General features: G+C 44.2%; 1 protein-coding gene across 1 annotated transcript in view; it reads right to left on the bottom strand.

The window, feature by feature from the left end:
* The window catches only part of LOC310958123 (cadherin-6-like), a gene marked incomplete at its 5' end in the record, with an annotated part of 71,592 nt that overhangs the window by 17,035 nt on the left and 27,280 nt on the right, over window positions 1–27,277 (bottom strand). The window contains 4 exons of the mRNA XM_083928943.1: window positions 1,034–1,155; window positions 6,173–6,309; window positions 12,809–13,059; window positions 15,975–16,162. Coding sequence (XP_083785069.1) covers window positions 1,034–1,155; window positions 6,173–6,309; window positions 12,809–13,059; window positions 15,975–16,162 — 698 coding nt within the window. The remainder of the gene's footprint in view (window positions 1–1,033; window positions 1,156–6,172; window positions 6,310–12,808; window positions 13,060–15,974; window positions 16,163–27,277) is intronic.

The following is a 27,277-nucleotide window of genomic DNA, read 5'->3' as shown; positions in this document are numbered from 1 at the left end:
GTTACTGTGCTCTCTGTTTGCCTCTGTGTGTCTGCACTCAGCCGTGTTTACTGGAAAAAGAAACACCCTTCTATGATTGTGAGCGTGTTGCTCCTTTCTCTCTCAGGAGTCAGAATCCCCCAGGTAAACCTTCCTTCATATCGTATCATATCGTATCATATCGTATCATATATCGTATCATATATCGTATCATATCATATCGCATCATATCGTACCATATCGTATCATATCGTATCATATATCGTATCATATATCATATCATATCATATCGTATCATATCATATCGTATCATATCATATATCGTATCGTATCATATCGTATCGTATCATATCGTATCATATCATATCGTATCCTATCATATCATATCGTATCATATCATATATCATATCATATCGTATAATATCATATCATATCGTATCATATCATATATCATATCATATCGTATCATATCATATCGTATCATATCATATATCGTATCGTATCATATCGTATCGTATCATATCGTATCATATCATATCGTATCCTATCATATCATATCGTATCATATCATATATCATATCATATCGTATAATATCATATCATATCGTATCATATCATATATCATATCATATGGTATCATATCATATCGTATCATCATATCGTATCATATCGTATCATCATATCATATCGTATCATATCGTATCGTATCATATCATTTCGTATAATATCGTATCGTATCGTATCATATCGTATAATATATCATATCATATCATATTATTTAAATTGATCAACTTTATCGTTTTAAATCCGGACCTCTGGAGTTTGGAGCAGGTACTTTATGAAAAAATAAGATGTTTGAAACGGGATATGATAAATCAAACACTGTTGAACCCCGACCCTGACAGCCAAACCTGATTCAGTCTGGCTGCTTAACTGTCAAAAGGACGACCTATACAGAAAAAAACACATTTGTCACTCCTCCTGCCAAGCTATCCGAGCTATACAGAAAAATATTTCCACCGTCCAACAGTGTGAAGGGGTAAAGCTGTCGTACCTGACCAGCCTTAGTCCTCTCACAGACAAACGTTTCGTACACGGTGGCAAAGGTGGGCGCGTTGTCGTTGATGTCCAGCAGGCGGATGTACACGGGGACATGGCTGCTCTGACGGGGATTATCTGAAAGGAAAAGACAGGAAGACTGAACACTCAACACATTCACACACTTCCACACTAGGCCTGCAACTCACGACTGTTTTTAATGTCAACTAGTCACAGATGATTGAAATGATCAGTCGATTTATCGGATAATGAATCACACAATTACTCAATGGCTCTCTTTAAAACAGTCATAAAAGCAGTAATAGAATCAGACAATAAAACTACATAACACTTATAATAACAGAAACAAAGAGAAAAGGGTGGGGTCATTCCAGTCTTAACAAAGAATAAGGGATTAAAGGGAGCAGGCCTGTCTGAAAAGATGGGTTTTCAGGGGAGATTTTGAAAGTGGTAATGGAAGTAGAGGGTTGGATGTGGTGAGGCACAGGTGTGGGGCTGAGCGACTGAAAGCTCTTAGGCCCACGGTAACCAGGCGAGCAGGTGGGAGGATGAGCTGGATAGAGGAAGAGGACCTGAGAGAGCGGGTGGGTGTCTTGACTCTTGACTTGGAGGAGCTCAGTGAGATACTGGGGGGTGAGATTGTTGACGGCCTTGAATGTAAGGAGGAGGATCTTGTAGATGATGCTGTATTTGAAGGGGAGCAAGTGGAGGTGCTGCAGGACAGGTGTGATGTGAGTGATGGAGGGGGTTCTTGTGATGATACGGGCACCAGAGTTTGGAACCAGGTGTAGTTTATGGAGGGATCTGTCAGGTAAACCAAAGAGGAGGGAGTTGCAGTTGTCCAAACGGATGTGACCTGGGTGTGAACCTTTGATAGTTTTGGGCAAGAGGGTGTTCGATCAGCCGCAGCCGTGTCACAAAAAACCTGATTATATTCGGGTTAAGGGCATACCCGGGTTTCTCAAACACCAAGCCCGAAACAGCGCTCTCGGATTATTATTGGGTTTCTTGTCTGCGCATGCTCCCCACTCCACGGCAGTGGCTTTTGACCCGGAAATAGAATGAACCAGGAAGCAACGGCGTCAAAAACAAGGTGAAAAAAAACGACAAAATTAGTGCGTTACCTTTAAACCATGTTTTTTTGCAACGGCAAGTAACATCACCACCACCAAGACCTCGGCTGTTTGTGATTTTTCAGTCCAGCTGTATGTTAACGGAGCACCACCCACTGTACTGGAGGAAGACTTTCTCCATCATTCTCCGATTCAACCTCTGCTCATGTATGTGGGGAACATCAAAAAACCGGGTAAGGCCATTCTCGGGTTACTGATGTGCATGTAAACACACTGACTGATGTTTACCTGAAATCACTACGCACATGTAACTCCCAGCAGAGATCGGTAGAAAGAGAGACGTCTCAGTCCAAAAGGGATGTTGTTCAGCTCCGCAGCGTGACAAAGCTGTGTTTTGACGTAATTGACAATTATTGACATTTCAATTTTGTCGTTGACTAATTTGGTCATCGATATTTGTCGACAACGTTGACTAATCGTTGCGGCCCTATTCCACGCCTTCACAGTGTGAGCTGTCTGCTACGGCCTCAACCTTCCCACTGAGAGCTACCGCTGAGGAGCTCACTGCCTTGCTTAAAGGTATGTGGTGAGGGAGGAAGCTAGAGTTAGTTACAAAGTGTGACTTTACGCTCTGAGCTCACAATCAACATCAAAGGTGAATTATGAAAACAACTAAGTAAGCGATAAGATGTTTAAAAAAGCTTTATTTTTTAGCCTGTGTCTGGTGGTCAGGGTCCTGTCATTATCACAGCATGTCTCAGTTCAGGCCAGGAAACCAATCAGGTTTCCATTTCACACTTGTGTCTGAGTTAAATGATTTGTGGAAGCTGAGGTTCTTCTATGATATTAAAGCCAGAAATATGTTGTTTTTAAAAAAAAATGAATAATGAATTATTGGGTGGGGGGCGCCTTGTTTGAGTGACTCACAGTTTGAGGATCGGTGCTTGTCGTGTGTCGTTATATTTGTGTCCACGATCAGTTTGACGTGCAGTTTCTCAATTATGTTCTCCGATATGAAACATTGGACATCACTTCTGTGGACTCTGCCATGTTATCTACCATGAGCTTAGACATGGATTTCACCGGCAGATCCACACATGGTCAACACAGGCACGCTAGCTAGCTAGTTATTTCTTGGAAATAACAGCATTGCCACTTCCTGGATCTAGTCCCTGAGTGTCTGCTAAAGAAAAATTCTGGGAGCAGGGGAACAAAAGGAGGTATTAGTAATCAGTTGCAGATATGAGGAAGTAAGCTCCTATTTATCTCATCCCATCTCATCTTCAGCCTCTTATCCGGGGTCGGGTCTTGGGGGCGGCTGCTTTAGCAGGGGACCCCAAACTTCCCTTTCCCTGGCCACATTAACCAGCTCTAACTGGGGGATCCCGAGGGGTACCCAGGCCAGTGTGGAGATATAATCTCTCCACCTGGTCCTGGGTCTTCCCCGAGGCCTCCTCCCAGCTGGACGTGCCTGGAACACCTCCCTAGGGAGGCGCCCAGGAGGCATCCTTACTAGATGCCCGAACGGCCTCAAGCTCCTATTTGACTCAAATGTGTGCTCACTATGAAATAAAATGGATGAACTCTCTGCGCACAACCTTGGATTGTTTCACTGAAACATGGTTGTTTGAGGACATTAAAGTAAAGTGAGTTTAGATGGTTGTGTGTGGATGGTAACCAAAGTATTGCGACAGTCCCCTGAAGTGGTCAAAGGTTAGGTATTAACCTCCGATGGTTACGATTACTATAGGTCATTGGGAGGCATGTCTAGCGCAAATTTATGGTTAACACTCAGGGGAATTTTATTGTGAAATGGGAAATGGGTTCATTGATGACTCTAAATCACCCGTAGGTGTGAATGGTTGTCTGTCTCTGTTCGTCTCTATGTGTCCTGTGATAGACTGGCGTCCTGTCCAGGGTGGACCCCGCCTCACGCCCGATGTCAGCTGGGATCGGCTCCAGCCCCCCGCGACCCCGACCCCGGGATAAGCGGTTGAAGATGAATGGGAAATGGAAGTATTTATCCACCATTTTACCGCCACAGCCCGCTCCTCTGAAGCCGCACCGTCATCTAACAAAAGTTAATAAAACATCACCCAGGGTTTCCTCTAAATACATCTTGTGGCGACGATTATTCATGGGATTGTTGTTGTTTGTTTGAATGTAATTGTGTTCTTCTGCGGGTGTTCATGCTGTGTGTGAGCCTCTGACCTGAGACAGTTTTCTATCATTAGTGGTAGACAATAAAGTTGTTTGAATCTTAATTTAATACAAGCTCAACAAAATGACATTTTAGGGGATTCTGTTTTCATGAGCAGAAAATCATCACGGAGCTCAACAGCTCAGTGTGACCAAAACTGCTACTGATGGCTCTCTGTGTATGGAGCCTCTTATCAGCCCTATGCTGTGTCTATTCACTTTTTGATTAACACGGCGAGTATTGCAGTATATGAAGAGCTCTTTTCCAAAACGAGATAAAAGCCAAATTTAAAACAAATGAGTTTGAGCCACTTTGCTGTATACAGAACCTTTTCACTGCTTCATCAGTGTTTCTGCCAAATCTCTATATTTCCTTGTTTGAAACGGTCTCAAGATGCAGTTCCTTTCCAAACCACGACCAGCGCCAAACCTATTTTTAGCCTAAACGCGATACGTCCTCTCGACCAATCAGAATTCAGTGAGCGTTCTATGCGATCCAACATGGCGGCGCTCTGAAGCGGGAGAGTTTTTTGTGTCGTCCGTCCGTTCAACATGTTCAGACTGAGCCATACATAAAAACCATTTTGACAAGATACACTGAATATTAACCAAATGTGTGGGTCTGGGTAAAAAATGTAATGCTCCTGAAAACTATTAAATTGGATTTATAGCATTTTGGAAAAGAGCTCCTCAAATGTAAATCAGATTGCATTGTATCGCATGAAACGGCACCAAATGAAATCAAACAGAATCATTATTAAAATGTATCATTCCCTGAATCAGATCGTAGCCTATGTATCCAGCTATATTACATTACAGAGTGTCTTCTAAGGGAGAGATGCACTGCCCTACCGTACGGTTGTATATATTTGTCAATCGTCTCTATCACCAACTCGTCCAGATGATTTGCTCTTGCATCTGCAGGAACTCGTAGTTAACACGGCAAACGACTGTGGCAGTGTGTCGTGCACTGGTGCTGCTTATCCAGGTTTGCTTTTGGTGCCAGTCGTGGTCTCTCAGCCTCCAAATGCAGATCTTTGTGGTTCGCTTTTATTAAAACTATTAAAACTGATTTATAGCGTTTTGGAAAAGAGCTCCTCAAATGTAAATCAGATTGCATTGTATCGCGTGAAACGGCACCAAATGAAATCACACAGAATCTATTAAAATGTATCATTCCCTGAATCAGATCATAGCCTATGTATCCAGCTATATTACATTACAGAGTGTCTGTACACTTTTTGATTAACACGGCGAGTATTGCAGCAAATCCATTTGATGTTTTACTGTAAACAGATCAAAATTTAGAGACAGAGAGTTTCAACGAGTCATTCCTAAATGGATTTTTGAGCTTAGCCACCAGGTAAACTATCTGATTTTGTAACCTCACAAGAAATAAGTAAAAACCTGCTGTTATGACTGATAAAACCTTAGTATGTGGATAATTACTTTAGTGGTAAGGTTTTAAGATTAAATATGTGCCTCCGCCCCAGTGCAAAGGATTTTTCTCCACTGCACATATCAGTGAAAAAGGGACATTTGTAAAACTCGACAGCAAAGTGTCTCTCCCGCAACAGTGTCCCTGTTATTCAGACAATCTGCGGAGCGTGTTGCTGACACAGAACAGGATATTAAGAACAATCTCTTGTGTAGAAAGTGATTACAGGCAAAACTGCAGTCATTTGAGATGCTCCGAGGAGCTCTCAGCAGGAACGGTAAAGGCAGATATCTCCAAACCTGGACTGAAACTATCTGCACAAGTGACTGTGACTGATGCAATTCTGTCTGGCTCTATACATCTCCACTCCACATCAATACATCACATCATCTCCGCAAATAGTTCGGGCCCCTGCTGGACTTACTGAACTCGGTGGCCATGATTGAAATATTATGCCAGGCAGTCTCCTCTCTGTCCAGGCTTTTGAGCAGGAACACGGATCCATTTCCTGGATGGACGTTGAACAGGCGATCCATGTCGGTGCGGCGGTCGATAGAGTACCTGTAACAAGCGAGACAGAGAGAAGGTGAGAGAGGGCTAAATTAAGCCAGCGGGTGGGATGAACTACAGTAACCCTAGAATCTGTGCAGCCCCGCCAGGGAGTCACCACAGCAGAGAGAATAATTGATTTCTCCAGATCTGTGGCGGAGGGGAGCTCATGGCGTGAGAGCTAAATCCAAAGTGACGCGGTGCACTACAGAGCTATTGAGCACATTTAAGTCTTTTACGCTGTAGAAGGTACAATCTGCTGTTATAGGCATTGCATTACTTTGGGCCTGAACTGCTGCATGAGCACGCTTTAGTGTTGTCTACGAGGCCAGACAACACTAAAGCGTGCATTTAATCCTCCACATACATTAGTTACACCTCAAAGCTAAAGGAATAATGGTGTTGAAACTAAAAGAATAATAGAACAAACTTGACAAGCCTCAGTTGACCTTACTCTATTGGGAAGTTCAGTCCACTTTGCGTTAGGGATCGATGGATAGGGATTTTTTTAGGGCCGATTCGGATTCCGATTTTTTTTCATCAGCCTTAGCCGATGACTGATAAAGTATGTACTGATGATTTTTTTTGCCGATATTTGCTGAGAGATGTGATTTTCTGATTGACAGCTGTGCCCAATCCCAACACGATCCCAACACCATTATTACAACATGACGGTGCCTGTATCCGGGATATTTTGGTTTTACTTCTGTACGGTGGGATGTGGATGTGTATTTGACCTGTAACATTTTCTTATCAGTTCATTTAGTCTGTCTTGATGTTGAGCTAGTAAGGTTTCTCTTCTTTTTTTTATTATTGTTCTCAAGAGAATTGAATACCAACCGGGCGAGTTGCACTTTAAATCCAGACTGTAATTCCAGCGCAAAATCATCCCATGGTCTTTTTCAGCATTTACATACATCAAATAATAACACACATGGGCGTCACGGTGAAGTAGTGGTTAGCACTGTCACCTCACAGCGAGAAGGTTCCCGGTTCGCATCCCGGATTGGGGCCCTTCTGTGTGGAGTTTGCATGTTGTCCCCGTGTCTGCGTGGGTTTTCTCCGGGTTCTCCGGTTTCCTCCCACAGTCCAAAGACGTGCAGGTGTTCGGTTCATTGATGACTCTAAATCACCCGTAGGTGTGAATGGTTGTCTGTCTCTGTTCGTCTCTATGTGCCCTGCGATAGACTGGCGTCCTGTCCAGGGTTTACCGCGCCACACGCCCGATGTCAGCTGGGATCGGCTCCAGCCCCCCGCGACCCCATCAGGGACAAGAGGTTGAAGATGAATGAATGAATATTTTGAGCAGTATTATAAAAATGACGTTTTAATGGCATTAACGTGCTGCTCCGAGCTAATCAGTGTTAGCCACGTCTGACTGTTAGCGACTCACACACAGATCTCTACAGCCAGCACAGTTTCAAGATTAGTGTCGCCACTTCAGTATCGGACCAAACGTCTTAATTCCTTTTCTTGATTTATGAAACATGATGATGTCACAGTGAAGTTGATCATCGACTCTTTGGATATAAATGTTCATCTTTTGATCCTATACATCCCTCGTTGGTTTCTGAGCTATCGTGTTGAGCAGAAGGGGACGGATGGAAGCACAGACAACCTGGAATCAGACTGCCTACGGCTGCGGCTGTCACCGGCGCCGAGATGTGCAGACTTGATCCGTGAGGTTGGACAGAAATAACTAGCCTTGACATTCAAACATAATAACCAGCAGCGGGAGATACTGCATGCATCCCTCTCCTCCTGTGCACTCTCTACCGTAGCCTGTTAAAAACATCACAGCTACTTGAAAATCTCTTCCCACTGTCTGTGGACTGCTCACAGAGAAACATCTGTTTTCAAACTAGCTAACTAACTAGCCGAATATAGCTATCCACAGCTTCACAGCACTCAGCGGATAATTGAAGTGAGATGCTTTCGCTTCCCTCTTTTTCACCTGCCTGTCAAAGTGGAGACATATTGTATCGTGTGTGAACATGTGTGGGGCGTCTGGATCGAGGCTGGCTTCACCATCGACTCAAACACAACATCAAACTGCTATCAGCTGCTCATTATGTGCCGTACCATCGTAATTACAGTTTTCCATGGGGAGAAATATGAATTCGAAAGAAAACACTGCTTCAGTGAATCCGGGCCCGATCATAATTAGAAAGCACTCAACGGTAAAATAATAGTTCACTGACACAATGTGAAGAGATGATACAGTCCCATACACACAGGCACACAAAACAGCAATAACTGGGATTGTGTGTGTGTGTGTGTGTGTGTGTGTGTGTGTGTGTCACATCACTTTAAGCACTCCATGGTTCCTGTTTTAATTGGAATATGTTGCTCATCAGCTCGCCTGCTTTGACTGTAGCGAAATAAGAGCTCAGTCCCAGTCTCCAGCTTTGCTCTGTCCTGCCTCTAGTGTCGTTTTTGGCGGCCTGTTTTACTTTTAGTCTAGTTTTAGTTGACTGAGGGCGCACTCACACTGTCCTTCCGCACCGCGACCCAGGCTTTAGGGTACTTGTCCCCCCTCCCTCTCCCCCCGCGCCCCAGGCCTGTTTGTACTCACACTGCCTGGGCCTCGGCCAATGCTTCTTGCTGTCCATACGACATCACGCCGTAACACGTCACACGCATTGATCGCGTGTGTGTGGCTTTGTTTACAAATCTTTCCACAGACCTCAGAGTTTTTGTGCGTCTTGTCGACTGTTTTTGAATCTTTTCATCAACCAAATCTGCAGTAAACACTCCACCTCCGCATCACACCAACGTGAACCTTTCACCGCCATTGTTGTTGTTGTTAAATGTCCGCGCATGGTCCCTCCTTATATTTTCTATGTCCGAACAGGTGCACATACTGCTACCGCCGTAGGGCTCGTGCTCGTGCTCGTACACGTGCACACGCTCGTGCTCTTACATGTGCAAACGGCTCCACTAAAGCCCACCTTTATAATAATTATAATGAGTGAAATATGCGGCCCTTGATCTGTCCAAAGGGCAATCAAGGGAGTCAAATGACGCGATACACTCCCTTTTTATGAGAACGTGCATTGAAAATAAGACACAAACCCTGGCTTGACAAATTAACTCTTCAGTGAGCCTTCGTGGTACCTTTTTACTGTGATGGCGAGTTTCATATTTGTCGATCCAGGCTATCTAAAGAAACCCCGGGGATGTTCAGCACGCTTTGTAGTACACCCCTCAGGATGTACTGATGCTGTTTGAGAAAGGATCAATACAGCTAGAGACCATCTTGCGATAGGATCACAACAGCTGCAATGCCAAATTAGGTGTGTGTTTATTGGGGGGGGGGGGGGGATTGCACCAACCAAGGGGCTGCAGTGTCTCTAGCTCCACCTTAGTCTTAATCTAAGTCTCGCAACAGTGTGCTCTGTATATCAACACAGGTGAATGAAAGACACGCATGCACGCACGTACGCACGCATGCATGCACGCACAAACACACACACACGCGCACTTAAAAGACCACTAATCTGTATGTGTCTAATAAAGCACACAACAGAAGACTCTCAGACACAACGCCGATCAAGAGAGAACCAGTTTGGATGGTACCAGTGTTACCGTAGCGGCTGGTGACCATCCCTATCCCCCCGTAGATGCAGGTTTCTCTTTTGTATGTAGTCAGCAGTTTTCACACACAGCTGTACATCCTGCTAGTCTATAATCTTAAGTCACCACCACCACCTGTCTTTCAAACCTACTTCATATTTCTCTTCTGTTTCTATTTTTTTCAGACTCTTATCACAACTCCTCACAAGTCTTTGAAGAGTCCAGGTTCATTAGAAGTCACTTTATCCAACTTCAGTGTACAGTGCTTTTGCTGAGATGACAGGATGTGAAGATTTGCTAACTTTCTGCAGAAACTGGCTTCCTGTGTTCAGTCTGCTATCTGGGATGACTTTCAATTAGTCCAGAAGGAAGTCCAGTTAAAAACAGGTGATTTGTGAAAGTATTGTACTATCTATTTATCACACACACTTGTGCTGCTAACTGTAGATTCTGCGTTATGTTAGAAGTGGTATTGAAGAATAAGATCCATCTAGCATCTACACTCACCAGTGCTGACATTTGCTTGTAAGGGCGCACCCACACTGTCCTTCCGCACCGCGCCCCGGGCTTTAGGGTACTTGTCCCCCCCCCTCCCTCTCCCCCAGTGCCCCAGGCCCGTTTGTACTCACACTGCCTGGGCCTCGCGCAAATGCTTCTTGCTGTCCATACGTCATCAGGCCGTAACACGTCACACGCATTGATTGACGGCATCGCGATGCGTCGCTTTGTTTACAAATCTTTCCGTAGACCTCAGAGTTTTTGTGCGTCTTGTCGACTGTTTTTGAATATTTTCATCGACCAAATCTGCAGTAAACACTCCACCTCCGCATCACACCAACGTGAACCTTTCGCCGCCATTGTTGTTGTTGTTAAATGTCCGCAAATGGTCCCTCCTTCTATTTTCTATGTCCCAACAGGCGCACATAAATGACGTCGGAACCGCCGTAGGCCTCGTGCTCATGCTCGTACACGTGCGCACGCTCGTGCTCGTACATGTGCAAACGCGCTCTACAAAAGCCCACCTCGCCGCAGTTATGCGCGGAGCGGTTGCACTCACACTGGTCAAACGCACTAGGCTTGACCCGAAAAACCTGTTTTGGCGCGGTGCGGAAGGACAGTGTGAGTGCGCCCTCAGTTTTGAAGATGTCCAATGTGCCATAGCAGACTTACCTATCTACTCTGTAAAATGAAGCTTAAGTCCAGTAAAGAAGACTCTCATTCATCACATTCTCTCCGTCTCCCTCTCTGGCTCCTACTCCATCAGCTGATTATAGCTGTTCACTCGTGTTAAACCGACCTCTTTCTGCCACAGTCTCCCTAAGCCTATCAACTCATTTCTGCCAAACTTTAAATCTGCTTTCCTCTCCGCTGCTGTCAGTTGTCATTTCGCTATGAGCCGCTGAAGTCCTCCTCCACCCCTTCACCTCCAATCTTCATCACATCAGTGCCCACCAGAGCATCATTTCAACACAGCAAGGTACTGAAAAATGCATCAGGATCGCAAGGTGTTGCTTCATCCAGATAAGCAGAATACTGACAGCACATTTCTACACTTATCCCGTCTCAAATGAGGTAACGTTGGTACCACAGCTGTGACCAGCTGATTTTTATTCAAGTTGGAAAATGTATTTAAAGTTATAATCTGTAACATTCGAGACGTGTTGACTGTAACTTACTTCAGTAAGAAAGGCTGCTACACTTCACTGTACTTTACTGTAACTAACTTACTTCAGTAAGAAAGGCTGCTACACTTCACTGTACTTTACTGTAACTAACTTACTTCAGTAAGAAAGGCTGCTACACTTCACTGTACTTTACTGTAACTTACTTACTTCAGTAAGAAAGGCTGCTACACTTCACTGTACTTTACTGTAACTAACTTACTTCAGTAAGAAAGGCTGCTACACTTCACTGTACTTTACTGTAACTTACTTACTTCAGTAAGAAAGGCTGCTACACTTCACTGTACTTTACTGTAACTAACTTCAGTAAGAAAGGCTGCTACACTTCACTGTACTTTACTGTAACTAACTTACTTCAGTAAGAAAGGCTGCTACACTTCACTGTGCTTTACTGTAACTTACTTACTTCAGTAAGAAAGGCTGCTACACTTCACTGTACTTTACTGTAACTAACTTACTTCAGTAAGAAATGCTGCTACACTTCACTGTACTTTACTGTAACTTACTTCAGTAAGAAAGGCTGCTACACTTCACTGTACTTTACTGTAACTTAGTTCAGTAAGAAAGGCTGCTACACTTCACTGTACTTTACTGTAACTAACTTACGTTTGAAAGAAATGCTGCTACACTTCACTGTACTTTACTGTAACTTACTTACTTAAGTAAGAAAGGCTGCTACACTTCACTGTACTTTACTGTAACTTACTTCAGTAAGAAAGGCTGCTACACTTCACTGTACTTTACTGTAACTAACTTACTTCAGTAAGAAAGGCTGCTACACTTCACTGTACTTTACTGTAACTTACTTCAGTAAGAAAGGCTGCTACACTTCACTGTACTTTACTGTAACTAACTAACTTCAGTAAGAAAGGCTGCTACACTTCACTGTACTTTACTGTAACTTACTTCAGCATTCAGCATTCAATCCCAAGATGCATCACCATATTCCTATTACCATTACCCTTGTTCCCATGATTACCAGTAAAGAGAATATATCCAAAAGTGCCTCTGAGAAGTCTAAAGGTAGGATCATACGAGGCCCATAGTCCACAGACTCGCGCCGGTCCTGCAGATCACACCTCATTTACTCATGCTCTGCCTGTCATGAGGTCCGCTCGGTCTTCTTTCCATCATGTGCATTACCCACTATGTTCCAGATCACTGTGTCTTTTGACATTTCATTGGTTCATTGTCTGCCTTATTAGTTCATGACCTATATTTTTTAGGATGATCAGACTGAAGTTTAGCCTTACTTGACCATGCTGCGAGCTCCATCGGGGTCCATGGCGCTGACAGAGCCCACAGCCACGCCCACAGCAGCGTCTTCTTTCACCTCCATCAGATAGCTGGCTTTGTCGAACAGCGGCGGCTCATCCACGTCGTCGACGCCAATGCGAACCGTAGCCATGTCTTTGGAGCTTGTGGACATGAAGCGGGGGTCCATCTGGGTGTTCTGGACCTGGATCTCCACCGTGTACGACGGCTTCTTCTCAAAATCCAAAGGCTGCAGAAGCAAAGAGACCAACACAGGAGGGATTTAGATTTACTAGTACGGTAACAGAATCTCAGTAAGGATAAAATTAACACTGCTTTGAAAAGTTACATTCCTGCTGAGGCCACCAAGCAACTTTATTGAATTCATTATATAGTTTCAGTCAGTACTAGTCTGGCTCACTTGCACCCTGTCTTGCACCGGATGTCAGGCCCTTCATTTCTATTATCTCCGCTATGTATTTTGCAAGGGGGCCGCCGAAGACGACTGCAATTGATTTAAAGAAATACAAACAAGCCAGAGCATTTTTCCCCTATCCCAGAATGATAAGCCGGTGGAGCCAGACCATACTCCACAGCACTGTGGAGATACGTATCACGATGCAAGACTAATCTAGTATACACAGAAAATATGTACTAACTGATACAAAAAAAGTAAAGAGACGGCTCATACACATTCATCTGGTGTTCACTCTAGCTCTTCTTAGGTGTGCATCAGCTCCTGAGAAAAATCCTTTTAGCGGCTAAATGTCCATCAGCAAGCTGCTAAATCTGTCTGGCAGCCTTGTTTGGTGCAGTGGCTCACGAGGTAGAACAAGACACTTCACCCACCTCGCCTCGTGCGAATGTGTAAGACTGCTGTATGTTTGAAGAGGTGGTCGGAGGGGCCGTAGGCGCTGATTAGCAGCCACGCTTCCGTCAGTCTGCTCCAGGGCAGCTGTGACTACTACCGTAGTTTACCTCCACCATGTGTGTCTGTGTGAATGAACCTGGACTCTGTGAGGCGCCTTGAGTACTGAGAAAGGTGCTATATCCAATCCATCCATTATTATCATTACTGGATCTGAGCTTGTGGACCAGAAAACCAAAACAATGAGCTGACAGCATTCGCAGAGTTGGTTATCAAGTAACACCTTGTACATTCGTGAAAGCCCTTCTTTTTGGTTTCCTCTGCTGTGTGTTTCACTCTCTCTCTCTCCAGGGGTTCAGACCTGATTAGTACTCAGCAGCATGGGACACTCCTGGACCCTGTGTGCTCCATGCCACATAAGACAGCAGCCCTAGTTGGCATGCCTTCTGTCACCACCTTTGCCTTTTATCTTTTGGCTTCCTTCTTTTATTTGCAGAGCACAAAACCTCTACAGTACATTTTCAATCATTCTCTACACTACTGACTTCCATACGCTCACATCTTCTGGTTCCTGTTGCTTTGATTATCTTATGTGATAAATTACTTTTTTTGCTATTTGCTAGTATATCCGTGTCTCTCTCAGGATATGGGATGACACATGACATTTAGTCATTTGATCCATTGTTAATGTTAAGTTATTAAAGGTTGAATATATAGAGATTGTCTTTAATCGGGCTTACCGGATATACAGAGCTGGGGTGTCATGTTCTCTTCACCCCATCAGGCTCAGCACCACCCAAATGGTAAATGGACTTGTACTTATATAGCCAATTTCTAGTCTTCTGACTACTCATGGCGCTTTCAATCTACTTGTCACATTCACCCTTTCACACAGACATTCACACTGATGGCAGTGGACATCTACATGTACATATGCCATCTAATCTAAACTAACCATTCACACCACATTCACACACCTATGTGCAGCACGGGGGGCAAATCGGGGTTCAGTGTCTTGCCCTAGGACACTTTGACATAAGGACCGAAGGATCAAACCACCGACGTCTCAAATGGAGGACCTCTGGGCCACAGCAGTTTAGGATGACCATGTCCATCGATGGAGCATCTTCTGGCAATGTGAGACTAGACCAGCCTGAAGTCCAGTCTGAATTGCTATCACATACCTGTACATTTCTTATATAGGCAGCACATTGTCAAAGTTATAGTAGGCCTGATACCGTGTAAAACATCCCATTTACTTGTAATCCAGCGAGGGCACGTCTTTAATATATCTTTAAATGTGATAGCTGAGAAGTGGAGCATCAAAGGCAGGATTTACAGAATGGAAGAACGTGTCTCTTTCACTCTACCAGGACTGTCTGCATGATAAAGGAACAGCATCAGCTGTTACAGAGGGAAATCCAACATTAATAAAAATGTGATATAAAGCAGCTGACAGTCTCAATCTGATGACAAATGCTAATAGTTTTTTCAAAAGTACAAATAATGTTGATGAAATGTGTGTCCTGACATTGGCAGTGACTGCAGCTGAGGGCAGTTTCAAACAGGAGCAAAGTTTGAGCACGAGCTGCCTCTGCTTCCTTGAAGGAATCCTGGATATTGTCCTCATCTTGTATCCCGCTGACAGAATATCATTACCTCTTTGTTGAAGCCCGCACACTTTCTTAAGGTTGTGTCAGCGAGATGAACAAAAGGATGTCTAAATATTCATTTTGATCGTACATCAGTAAACACACTGAGGACACTGTGATAGAAAAGCTCCAGTCCTGTGTCTTGCTGCCTGTCGCAGAGGCTAGGACTGGGGGTTGTGAAGGTAAAGATGAATAAGTTTAATTTGGTTTCTTTCATCTGTCAAGCATGTCCAGGCTTTGCATATTTAACAGTACGTGTAAAACAGACTACGTGGGCAGGATCCTTAAGAGTGGAAAGTGTGGGACCTGCCGAATCACTGCTTTAGAATTCATCTGAACCGATGCCGTGAGAAAAATAGCAAGATAATTAAAAGTCAGCCTCATTTCAATGTGGGCATCAAGAAAGCAACGAACTTCACATAGTTCTGCACTTCATTGTGTGCTCTTCAGTGAACTACACTGCCATTTACTATGTTGCTATTCATGGTTATAGTTTGTTTATTATATCATCGCTAATATGATGCATCTTTTAACCTGTTTAGATGATTTTTTTTAGGGTGTTATTCTTCCTAATCCTTCACGTGAAACAAAGACTTGAATGCGATGAGTACTCTGGGCTCACAGCTCAATCCTTGTCCCCCTCACCTTGCTGACGGTGATGACGCCCTCCTGGGTGTCTTTGTCAGTGGAGATGTCGAACATGTCCATGCCGTCTCCACTGACGATGGTGAAATACATCTCAGCATTCTTCCCGATGTCTCTGTCCGTGGCTAGTATTCTCCCGACTGGAGTGCCAGACTTGGACGACTCAGGAACTCTGAACTGGTAAATTCCTGAAAACACAGAAAATATCACTGATTGTCAGCTGCATAATATATGACTGATGCATATGTTAGTAATGCTGGGATCGAGAGTTTTTCTGCGCACTGTTACCATTATGTAAAATAGCTTCTGACACACCTGAGAAAGCACAACCCTCTCATTCATTTGAACGGAGCCAGTCTCTCAATGCGGAGGGGTGTGTACGCAGACGACTGTGTCAATAAAAAAAGTTGAACCTGGCTCAACTTTTGCTGCAAAGCAACGTGATATGTGACGTTATCCATATGTCAAGAGCCACAACAATCTAGTCATTCTGATGTTGAACCAAGCCCCCACCACAGCGACTTCCTAGTCAATCCAAACAGGAAGTGCTAAAAACTGCAGTTCTCTGAGTGTCCACTAGGAGCAGTTTGCACAATAGAGCAGTTTCTCATTGACCCCCATGTTAAACAGGCCGTTTTCACAGCATCATTAAACCTGTTTAAGGCCTGGTACCAAAAACATTTGAGTCTGTATGTTGAGGTCATATCTCCATGACAACACTGAGGGGTGAATTTTTTTATACTGGTGTTTTTATTTTATTGGGGGTTAAAGTTTAGGAATAATTAGGGGCACGGCCTCTTGAGTGACAGCTAGCCACTGGCCCTTACTTCTCTTCGGAGTTAAACGTCAGCCAGGGGAACCTATCCCCCTCCCCCCAACGTCACGTACAGGCCCTTTTTCGACGACTCCCATAGGTGAGGACGATTGGATCAAGTTGAGAGAACGGACCTCGACGTGTATGCTACGTCCACAGTTTATACAGTCTGATTCTCTCTGCTCTAACACAGTCCTGATTCAAATGATGTGCTCGTTATCAAGCAGCTGAAGCTCGTCACAGGTTTGGAAATGGTTGGAATCAGGTGTTTTTCAGCAGGGAGAAACCTAAAACATGCAGGACGGTGGCCCTTCGGGACCAGAATTGGGCACCAGTGCCTTCGTTCTTCTAGTTTTGTATCTAACCAATATTGCAAGTCAAAGGTTAATGCTTTGTATAAAATTCTGGAGTGTTATTTGTGCTTCATTTACCACCCAATCATCTGATTGCAGGTGTTGTGCTGCAGCTTCCTCATCCCCCCTTTGTGACTAATACTCTTGCTTCCTTTTATATATCACATTAGTACTTTATTAAAATGTGTGATTGTGTCAATGATCCACTACCTTGTCATTTACTAATTGCTGCCTTTTATTCCCAGGAGGGGCTTTTGTCTCATGTAATCCCTCTCTTTGATTTATTTATTTTTTCCTTTGGTGTTCTTCGGGGGGATTTCTTCTGTCTACTTAGGCAGCTGTTCCTCGTCTAATGTGGCCCTGCGAGGCCCTCTTAGAATGGCACTGGGATTAAGAGCTGCACAAATACGCCTGTCGGAAGATAAAAACCAGAACATTACCTCCGGAGTCGACGAGCGACTGACTGGTATCGATCAAGAAAGCTATGAATCCAGCCTTTCGTATGGTGTGAGTCAGTAACAGAGCAGGTAAAGCAGGTCATAGGAAATGGAATCCACACATCAAATCAAGCAAACACATTGAGAAAGTTTGTCTCTTCTTAGGAAGAAAAAAACAATACGACGGCATAAACGCTGAACCAAAAAACATATTTCTATTGTCTTGGAACTTGATGGAGGTAGAAAGCGAGAACAAAGGAAGCATTCTTAGTCTCAAAAAACTGGTGTAAATGCTGATGGAAGCCAGGTGCTGGAACAATGTCTCTGTGGCAGACTGCTGACTATCATCAAAAAAAAAAGCATTTCAATGTATTTTCTGTGAGTGTGATGTCGCCTTTTGTTCTCAGGAACAAGCGCTAACACTGTGTTTTGCAATCAGTTTCCTGTGGCAGTTTGAGATGTGCAGTTCTCCTCCTCATTGTGAAACAAACACAGGCTTGGCCTGTATGAGGAACGCAGCTCGCTTGTGTCACTGAATGGAGTCCAAACACACAAACACCTTTTAACTGAATGCAAATGAGATGTCACTCTGCTGCGTGAACCCGAGGCAGTTCTATATCAGGACGCTTTCCTTTAATTACAGGGTGTGTGTGTGTGTGTGTGTGTGTGTGTGTGTGTGTGTGTGTGTGTGTGTGTGTGTGTGTCATGGATCTAGTGGTGTGTATAATCTTGAATGATTGCAGTGCACAGCAGGCATCATACACTGGCAGCTAGACAGTACTCAACCTGCCGCTGTTGTGTTGCACTTACAGTACGTGTGTATATCTGTGTGTGTGTGTGTGTGTAGAAGTAGAGCTGTGTGTTGGAAAGAATATGGTGGGTTACGGCTACGATTCAGTAGGGATGCTACGGATAGAAAAACTCAGAGCTGGTTATCAGGTTGTAGAATGACGGGAGGGAAGTTTGAGGGATTTGTTAGATATAACTTTTAGTCAAAACGCTCATTTCGTCTAAGTCATGAAAGAATAGGTTGTTGATGAACATATTTTGTCATAGTATTAATTATGTAATAAACACTGCCCCTAAAATGATGTGGGAATTGGGAAAGTTGGCTAATTATAAAAAGATGGAGGGAGAAAATAATGACATCCTTTCAGATCCCTCACAGTTGATCTATGTGAGTATGGCGTGTTTTTGCTAATCAATGTGGAAGCACCAGGTTTTCATGAACTAAAAGCTTATGGCGCACTCACACTGTCCTTCCGCACCGGGCCAAAACAGGTTTTTCGGGTAGAGCCTAGTGCGTTTGACCAGTGTGAGTGCAACCGCTCCGCGCATAACTGCGGCCAGCTGGCCGTCCACGGCCCGTCTGAGAGAGGTGGGCTTTTGTAGAGCGCGTTTGCACATGTACGAGCACAAGCGTGCGCACATGTACAAGCACGAGCACGAGGCCTACGGCGGCTCTCACGTCATTTTATGTTCGGACATAGAAAAAAAAAAAGCCGGACCATGCGCGGACATTTAACAACAACAACAATGGCGGCGAAAGGTTCACGTTGGTGTGATGCGGAGGTGGAGTGTTTACTGCAGATTTGGTCGATGAAAAGATTCAAAAACAGTCGACAAGACGCACAAAAACTCTGAGGTCTATGGAAAGATTTGTAAACAAAGCCACGCATCGCGATGACGTCATCAATGCGTGTGACGTGTTACGACGTGATGAAGTATAGGCAGGCAAGAAGCATTTGCGCGAAGCCCAGGCAGTGTGAGTACAAACGGGCCTGGGGCGCGGCGGGAGAGGGAGGGGGGACCAGTACCCTAAAGCCCGGGGCGCAGTGCGGAAGGACAGTGAGAGTGCGCCCTAAATTTGAGGTTCGGTCAATTCATCTTGCCTTGAGTTTCTGAGTTTCTTCTCTGTCAGATGGGTTTCTTGTAATAGACAGATATCTGATTTCAGTTTGTGTATAATGCTTCCATATTTTGGTCCTTTCTGCAGGGGAGCTGATTGGGGCGCTGCACCTATCTCATAGAAAAAAAGACCACACGATCAAGTGGGAGTCTGTTGAAAACCAGAGAAGCCCAGAGTTCAAGAGAGGAGAAGCAGATTCCACCTATTTTTCCTTTTGGCTGGTTGGAGATAGTGTTGCCACTTGGCTCCGACACCAGCAGCACTGATTGGAGTCCTGGTGTGAAGTGAAATGAATTGGCATGTGTGGACCAAGGTGTGTGTCGCTGTGGTCAATTTTCTAAAAAGCAATCTCAGAGTGAAGGGCAGGGTTTTGGGTTAAGGTGCAGGAAGTATACACTATATAACCCATAATTTGTCCTCATACTAGGAGAAATTCAAGCATGTGTGTGTGAGCATGGCTGTAACCAGCTATGAGGTCACTGAGGTCCGGACCTCTGTAATTATTCACTAAAGTTTTCTTTGCCACTGTGTACTCAACGGGGGAATTGTTGGGTCTATGTAAATCATAAATAAGTCATAGAGTGTGGTCTATAACTACTCTGTAAAGTGTCCTGAGATAACTTTTGTTAGGATTTGGAGCTGTAAATAAAATGGAATTGAATTAAATTAAAAAACCGACACTGACACTCCCAGCATTAGACAACCCTGCGGCAATTTGCAGGAGTTGTGTGAGGCTCTGTGGCTGTAGAGTGTGAGCAGCACTGCACACGGGCTTTCTGCACACACACACATACACACACACACGCACACACACTGAGATTCCAGTGGTGGAAGAACTACTGAGGAACTCAGTACTTATAGCTGTAATCCGTAGTTGAGTTGAGGTGTAAAGCAGCAAACAATGAAAAGAACCTCAAAACTGCACTTAAGTCCAATGCATGTAAATGTATTATGCTAATATACAATACAATATATATGATTGTGCAGTGTTAAAAAGTATTTTTTCTGTTTGTATGTGATTATAGATCATGAGTTTGTGTGTAGCTTGGGCTGTGTTTGTACAGTAGGTGTCATCTTGGTGATTTTTGCTGTAGAGATGCAATAAACAAGCTCCATTTAAAGAAACGAGTCTGGACCTCACTAATTCCTAAACGGCGTGTGTGTGCGCACGTGTGTGTGTGTGTGTGTGTGTGTGTGTGTGTGTGTGTGTGGAGCGTTGATTTAAAACACAGTGATAATGCCACTCGCAGTCTGTTAAGCAAAATCCTGGGGTGATGTTATTTTGCACCATCAATTGGAGGTGGAAACAGTGGGTGAGAGGCTGCTAAAGCCTGGTGGAGAGGAGGAGGGAGACACTGACACTGATACAGAGGCTGTGATTGAACGAGGTAGAGATAGAGAGGGAGAGAAAACAACAATGAGAAGGTAAAGAGATGGATACAGAGAGCCAGAGAGCTGGGGACCTACCTTCACACACACACACACACACACACACACACACACACACACACTCGCACACACACACACACGTGATGAAAATGATGAAAAGCCATCCCATGTGTGGCAGCTGTTGCTGTGTTCAGACTTCCACTGTTAAAATGCATCTACTAAAGTGAAATTAGCAATTATACTGAGCCGCACCACACAAACCACTTCTGACAGATGGTAACTGCTGTGCTGCTGAGTGACAGTAATAACATATGAAATGTTGTTGTCTTGACAACTAAGAACAATGACGATGCCACATTGTGTGAACCATGTTTTTGAAATGGCGTCCCATCCATATTAGGAAAAGGTTCACAGTCCACTCTTGATCTTGGAAGCAGCAGTTGATGGGATGATCTCACAGCAGTGTTCGGATGTGATTGAGTTTTAGATGACATCACTCAAGCTGCACAGCGTCAGAGTGAACTTTGAACTTCAGTTTATAGGCCAATAGGAATGTAATGATACTCCGAGAGACAGTAAATTTGTGACAAATTATCTTGGTGAGATTAAAAAAGATTTGCAAGACTATTTTTAAAACAGCAGATGGCGCTGTCTACTTTTGACTTTACTCGCCGATGTCCCGGGTCCCTCGCATCAGTAGGCGGTGCCAAGATGGCGGCAGGCGCAGAGGGCGAAGATAACGGGTGGATTGAGACAAACTGAGGTGTGGCAGTTTTTTGGCTTCACCTCTGAATGTGAGAAGATTACAGCCCAGGAAAAAAACAGTGTGCAAATATCGCACGAGATCGATGAGCTAGACAAAAAACAACTGAGCCATCGAGATGCAGCAACGCCGCAGTGAGAAGCTCCTGCTGCCCGAGTGAAAGAAAAGATACTAAAAGGTCAAACAACGCCGACAAGATGATTTACAACCCTGCTAACCAAAACAAGTGCGAGAGCCAATGGGACTGTGACGTGCATTGTGTGTTCGTACTGTATAAGGAGGGTTTTTGTAATTTAATTCATTAAACAAAAGTCAGAAATGTTCGACAGCAGGAACGGTGTGAACGTGCACAGATCTCAGCTTCTTCCTGAACATGTAGATGTGACGATATTCCTTCCTAACAACACGTGTTAATTCCAGACTATTCAATTATTGTGTGCAAATATCTGTTTTCCGATATTTGCACATTGTTTTTTCCTGGGCTGTAATCTTCTCACATTCAGAGGTGAAGCCAAAATGCTGACACACCTCAGTTTGTCTCAATCCACCCCTGATCTTCGCCCACTGCGTCTGCCGCCATCTTGGCACCGCCTACTGATGCGAGGCACCCGGGACATCGGCGAGTGAAATCAAAAGTAGCTAGCGCCGTCTGCTGTTTAAAAATAGCCTTGCAAATCTTTTTTTATCTCACCCAAAATAATTTGTCACATTTTTGTATCACAAATTTACTGTTTCAACAGCCAATCAAACAATCTGAGGCTTAACGAGTGTGAGAGAGAGAGAGAGAGAGAGAGAGAGAGAGAGAGAAAAATGTTTGAGCGAGCAAGACAATGAATAAGGAGAGGGAGCGCTGGCCGTAATCCAGAACAAAGCAGTGAATCAGGGAAGTTGAGTTGTTTTTTGTCTAGCTCATGGATCTCGTGCGATATTTGCGTTTTTGTCATAGAGCGTGGTATATATATATATATATATATATATATATATATATATATATATATATATATATATATATATATATATAGATGAGTCATAGACCGTGGTCTTTACCTTCTCTGTAAAGTGTCCTGTTATTCATTATAGAACAAAATCATAGGAAAATCGTATTGTGAATTATTTCCGGTGGTGAGTTCAGTGTATCGTTACAGCCAACGTTAATGAATGTTCTCAAGTGTTCAGAATATTCTTTACATTTGAACGTTGACGAGTCCGTGACAATTTACCGTTGTACTTGGCTGTTACTAATGGTTAATAAAAATGTGAAAAAACAGCTAGAATTCAGAATCATCAGTGACCATAGTATAATTTGGGGTTATTTGAATAATACACAATGTTCTTTTTCCGCAAACGAATGAAATGAAAGTATGAAAACTCAAAGAGACCTTGAATTGAAGCAGCCCTATAGTCCGTGTCACTTCAGGTTATATTATGCGTCTGTAGTGCATGTTCTCAAACAATCTTTATTTCATCATATTACCACACACTCTGACCACACAGTGAACCTTTGAGACCCTGGAGGGACTGGGCCCCGGGGTAGTTTCCTGCTTTGCACAGATCCTGTCTTGGCTCACAGCACTAAAGAAAGTGACATTTAAAAAATTCAGCAGCAACATCTCTCTCCAGAGATGGTGCTCTTGTTACTCTGGATAATCCAAAGAGCATGCTGTCACTTTTCATAGGGGCTATTTTTTTTCCACCAACAGTAGTTCCACTGAAACGTGTGATTGGATGTCTGGATTATTCAGAGTAACCGAACCAACCAAAACCAAAACTGTACGGCTACACACAAAAAATGTTGTTTTTTTGGTCCTTTTAAAGACTGTTTGGAGAAAAAGCTTTCGACCGGTACGATTTAATAGACAACCCTTACATGGCCTTTCTGATTCTGTTGATATCACACATTATCGTTATACCTGCATTATTGGCTCACCTAACGAGCAACTATGTTCATGAAATAACCCCACACTGAGGGCGCACTCACACTGTGCTTCCGCACTGGGCCAAAACAGGTTTTTCGGGTCAAGACTAGTGCGTTTGACCAGTGTGAGTGCAACCGCTCTGCGCATAGCTGCGGCCAGCTGGCCGTCCACGGCGAACAGGCGCAGTTATGTGCGCCTGTTTGGACATAGAAAATAAAAGGACAGACCATGCGCGGACATTTAACAACAACAACAATGGCGGCGAAAGGTTCACGTTGGTGTGATGCGGAGGTGGAGTGTTTACTGCAGATTTGGTCGATGAAAAGGTTCAAAAACAGTCGACAAGACGCACAAAAACTCTGAGGTCTACGGAAAGATTTGGAAACAAAGCCACACACACGTGATCAATGCGTGTGAAGTGTTACGGCGTGATGACGTATAGACAGCAAGAAGCATTCTCCGAGGCCCAGGTAGTGTGAGTACAAATGGGCCTGGGGCGCGGGGGGAGAGGGAGGGGCAAGTACCCTAAAGCCCGGGGCGCGGTGCGGAAGGACAGTGTGAGTGCACCCATAGAGACCAAAGCTCGAGGTTCCAATCATGCACATTAAGCCCAGTTCAGACCAAACATTTGCAACGAGTCGACTAGAAACTTGCAACTACTTGCAACGTGCAGGTCTGCAACGTTCTGAAACCTGCCCCTTAAGACCAAGGAGATGATGCGAGGCGGTTTATCGTCTCTATAGCGACGTCTCTCTGTACTGCAGTTCTAACCTCCGACTTTTCAGGCTTTTTTTTCGTAGCTGGTTTAATTTGTAGCATTATAAAATATAAATGAGGACAGAGGCAGGGGGAAACTTGCTACAGCTGCGTTTCTATAGAGATGAAACAGAGAGAATACCGTTTTACTTCCCTGATTCACTGCTTTGTTCTGGATTACGGCCAGCGCTCCCTCTCCTTATTCATTGTATTGCTCGCTCAAACATTTTTCTCTCCATCTCTCTCTCTCTCTCTCACGCTCGTTAAGCCTCCGATTGATTGATTGGCTGTTGAAACATGTGATGTTTGCTACGTTCTAAAACCAGCTGTTGACGACTTGAAAAGTTGAATCTCTGGCGACGACATCAAGCTAGATGCTTGCAATGAGACGGGTCAGTTCACACCGCTGCAACTTTCACCTGCGACGTTCTAAAACAGTTTTGTTGTGTTGCGAATCTTTGGTCTGGACTGGGCTTTAGATGGCAAAAAGCAATATGATACATTAATGCACGCTAACCATGTACACCATCTGCTCTCACTCCGATCACTTGTTGTCAATAATAAACTATTACGGATCCATAAATGTATTTATTAATTGGCCACGGTGGATCTCATCTGTTGAATCGGTGTCCGAATCGTTGAGATTTGTTGACTGATCCCCCCCAAAGCTGTTTCTCGTCTCCTCAGGCAAAGTCACACTCACACAGGTGAAGACAGTCCTTGTATTTAACATAAGTGATACTGTAGAGATCAGTTAAAACACCGTACATGACTCTTTACAGGGACCAGGGAGCTTAGGTTTAGAGACTATAAAGCCTGCAATAAAACACTTGGGATGGTCAGTTTGATAAACATATGCCGTTAGCAGACAGACTAATGACATATTAAAAAACACTTCATCCGTCAGGGGGCTAAGATCCATTTATTTTGTGGTTTGACCTTTACGAAGGATTGAAAGAGGTGCCCCGGCCTCTGCTGCTTTGATTTAGACTGTTCTTTTATTTATGTGTCTCCCATTATACGCTGTTGTATTACCCCCTCAGGAAGAGTGGAGGTGGCCATGTTGGCTCAACGGGTTTTGAGTTACCAAGCTAAAAGCCTCAAATGGACATCACTACTTCATACTATCTTTAATGCATGTTTCCCCCTGTGACTTGCACCAGTGGTGGATAAAGACGTTGTTACTCAATTGATTGTTTAGTGTGTCACTACAACATTAATCAACATCAGTTAATTTATGATTTGAGTCATTGATTAATGCTAAATCGGTTGGCTCCAGCTTGTTCAACATGAGTATGTGCTACTCTCTGTTTTAGATCACTTTATACTGAATAGCTTTTGGACTGCTGAATGGTGTGATTTTAGAGAATAAACATAATTAAAATAACCATAAGTTGGAGTCCTGAACCCGTAGCAGTCCAGCATTTGCAACCACATTTGTTAAACACATGATGAGTGACAATAGTTAATATAGAGAATATAGAGCTAACACGACGCAGCTGGGGTCTCGAGAGAGTTTGTGCCTCGTGGTACAAAGCCCACATGTTTACGGTGAGAAAGACTACGGAATAATTAAGTTTAACTTGATTAAGAAGGCTTTCAGGAAGAATTAATAGTACTTGGTCTAATACAACTGGTGAAGTCATTTTCATTTCTCCAGCAGAAAGGGCTGGACTTTAAATGAATCAACCTGCTATGAGGGAGTGGTGCTCCTGCTGGGAGAGACAAGGGCCAGTTCTAAAGATATCTAGGGGCGCACTCACACTGTCCTTTCGCACCGCGGCCCGGGCTTTAGGGTACTTGTCCCCCCTCCCTCTCCCCCGGCGCCCCAGGCCCATTTGTACTCAAACTACCTGGGCCTCGGCGAATGCTTCCTGCTTTTCCATACGTCATCGCGGCGCACTCACACTGTCCTTACGCAAATCCAGGGATTTCCCTCCCAGGCCAAACCGGTCGGCGGTCAAATTTCAATTTCAGATGTCAGTTACAATCATGGACGTATTAAAAGAGGTGGTATGGCCCTTTGCCTCTGTTCAACTTCCAATCTGAAGTTGAACAGAGAAAACCGAAAATGTTGAGATGATAAAGGTGGTGGTGGTGGAGGTGAAAAAGAAATGGGTGGTGCGCAGAAGTTGAGTTATACCCCCCCCCCCCCCAAAAAAAAAAAAACAGAAACATACTCAAGTTAATTATTATTACTATGAGTCAAGTCCAGTGACTACAATGGAGCTGATTGTGGGACACAGGGGTACTCCAGTCATGGTGGTGATGAAGAGGAAGAGGAGGAGGAGGACAGGCAGGAGGAACCAGAAAAGAAACAGTGAAAGGTAGAAGTGCAGTGTGCAGGGCTGGATAGGCTGTTGTTTTATGAATAGAAATAATAACATATGTAAAGAGTTGTTCATGACCGAAAGAACGAGGTCGCGGGTACAAGCGTCTGAAATGTGTTTCCTCAGGAGGGGGGCTGGAGTCTCCCTTAGAGAGAGGGGGAGAAGTTCAGCATCCGTGAGGAACTCGGAGTAGAGCCGCTGCTCCTTTGTGTTGAAAGGAGCCAGTTGAGGTGGTTCGGGCATCTAGTAAGGATGCCCCCTGGGCGCCTCCGTAGGGAGGTGTTCCAGGCACGTCCAGCTGGGAGGAGGCCTCGGGGAAGACCCAGGACCAGGTGGAGAGATTAGATCTCCACACTGGCCTGGGAACGCCTCAGGATCCCCCAGTTAGAGCTGGTTAATGTGGCCCGGGAAAGGGAAGTTTGGGGTCCCCTGCTAAAGCTGCTGCCCCCGCGACCCGACCCCGGATAAGCGGATGAAGATGAGATGAGATGATGAGATAAAGAGTTGTATGATTGTTTCATTTACAAAGACACAATATTAACAGATGATCCACTATTGCCTTTAATGTAACGGCCTGCTGAATTAGAAAATTGTACTTTTCAATGGTTCGTTTTTGGTAAATGTATAAGTTACTGA

The sequence above is a fragment of the Echiichthys vipera genome (genome assembly GCF_963691815.1).
Source record: "Echiichthys vipera genome assembly, chromosome: 15".
NCBI classification, from domain to species: Eukaryota; Metazoa; Chordata; class Actinopteri; order Perciformes; family Trachinidae; genus Echiichthys; species Echiichthys vipera.
The sequence above is the reverse complement of the archived record's forward strand: the minus strand, read 5'-3'. Positions and strand labels throughout refer to the sequence as shown.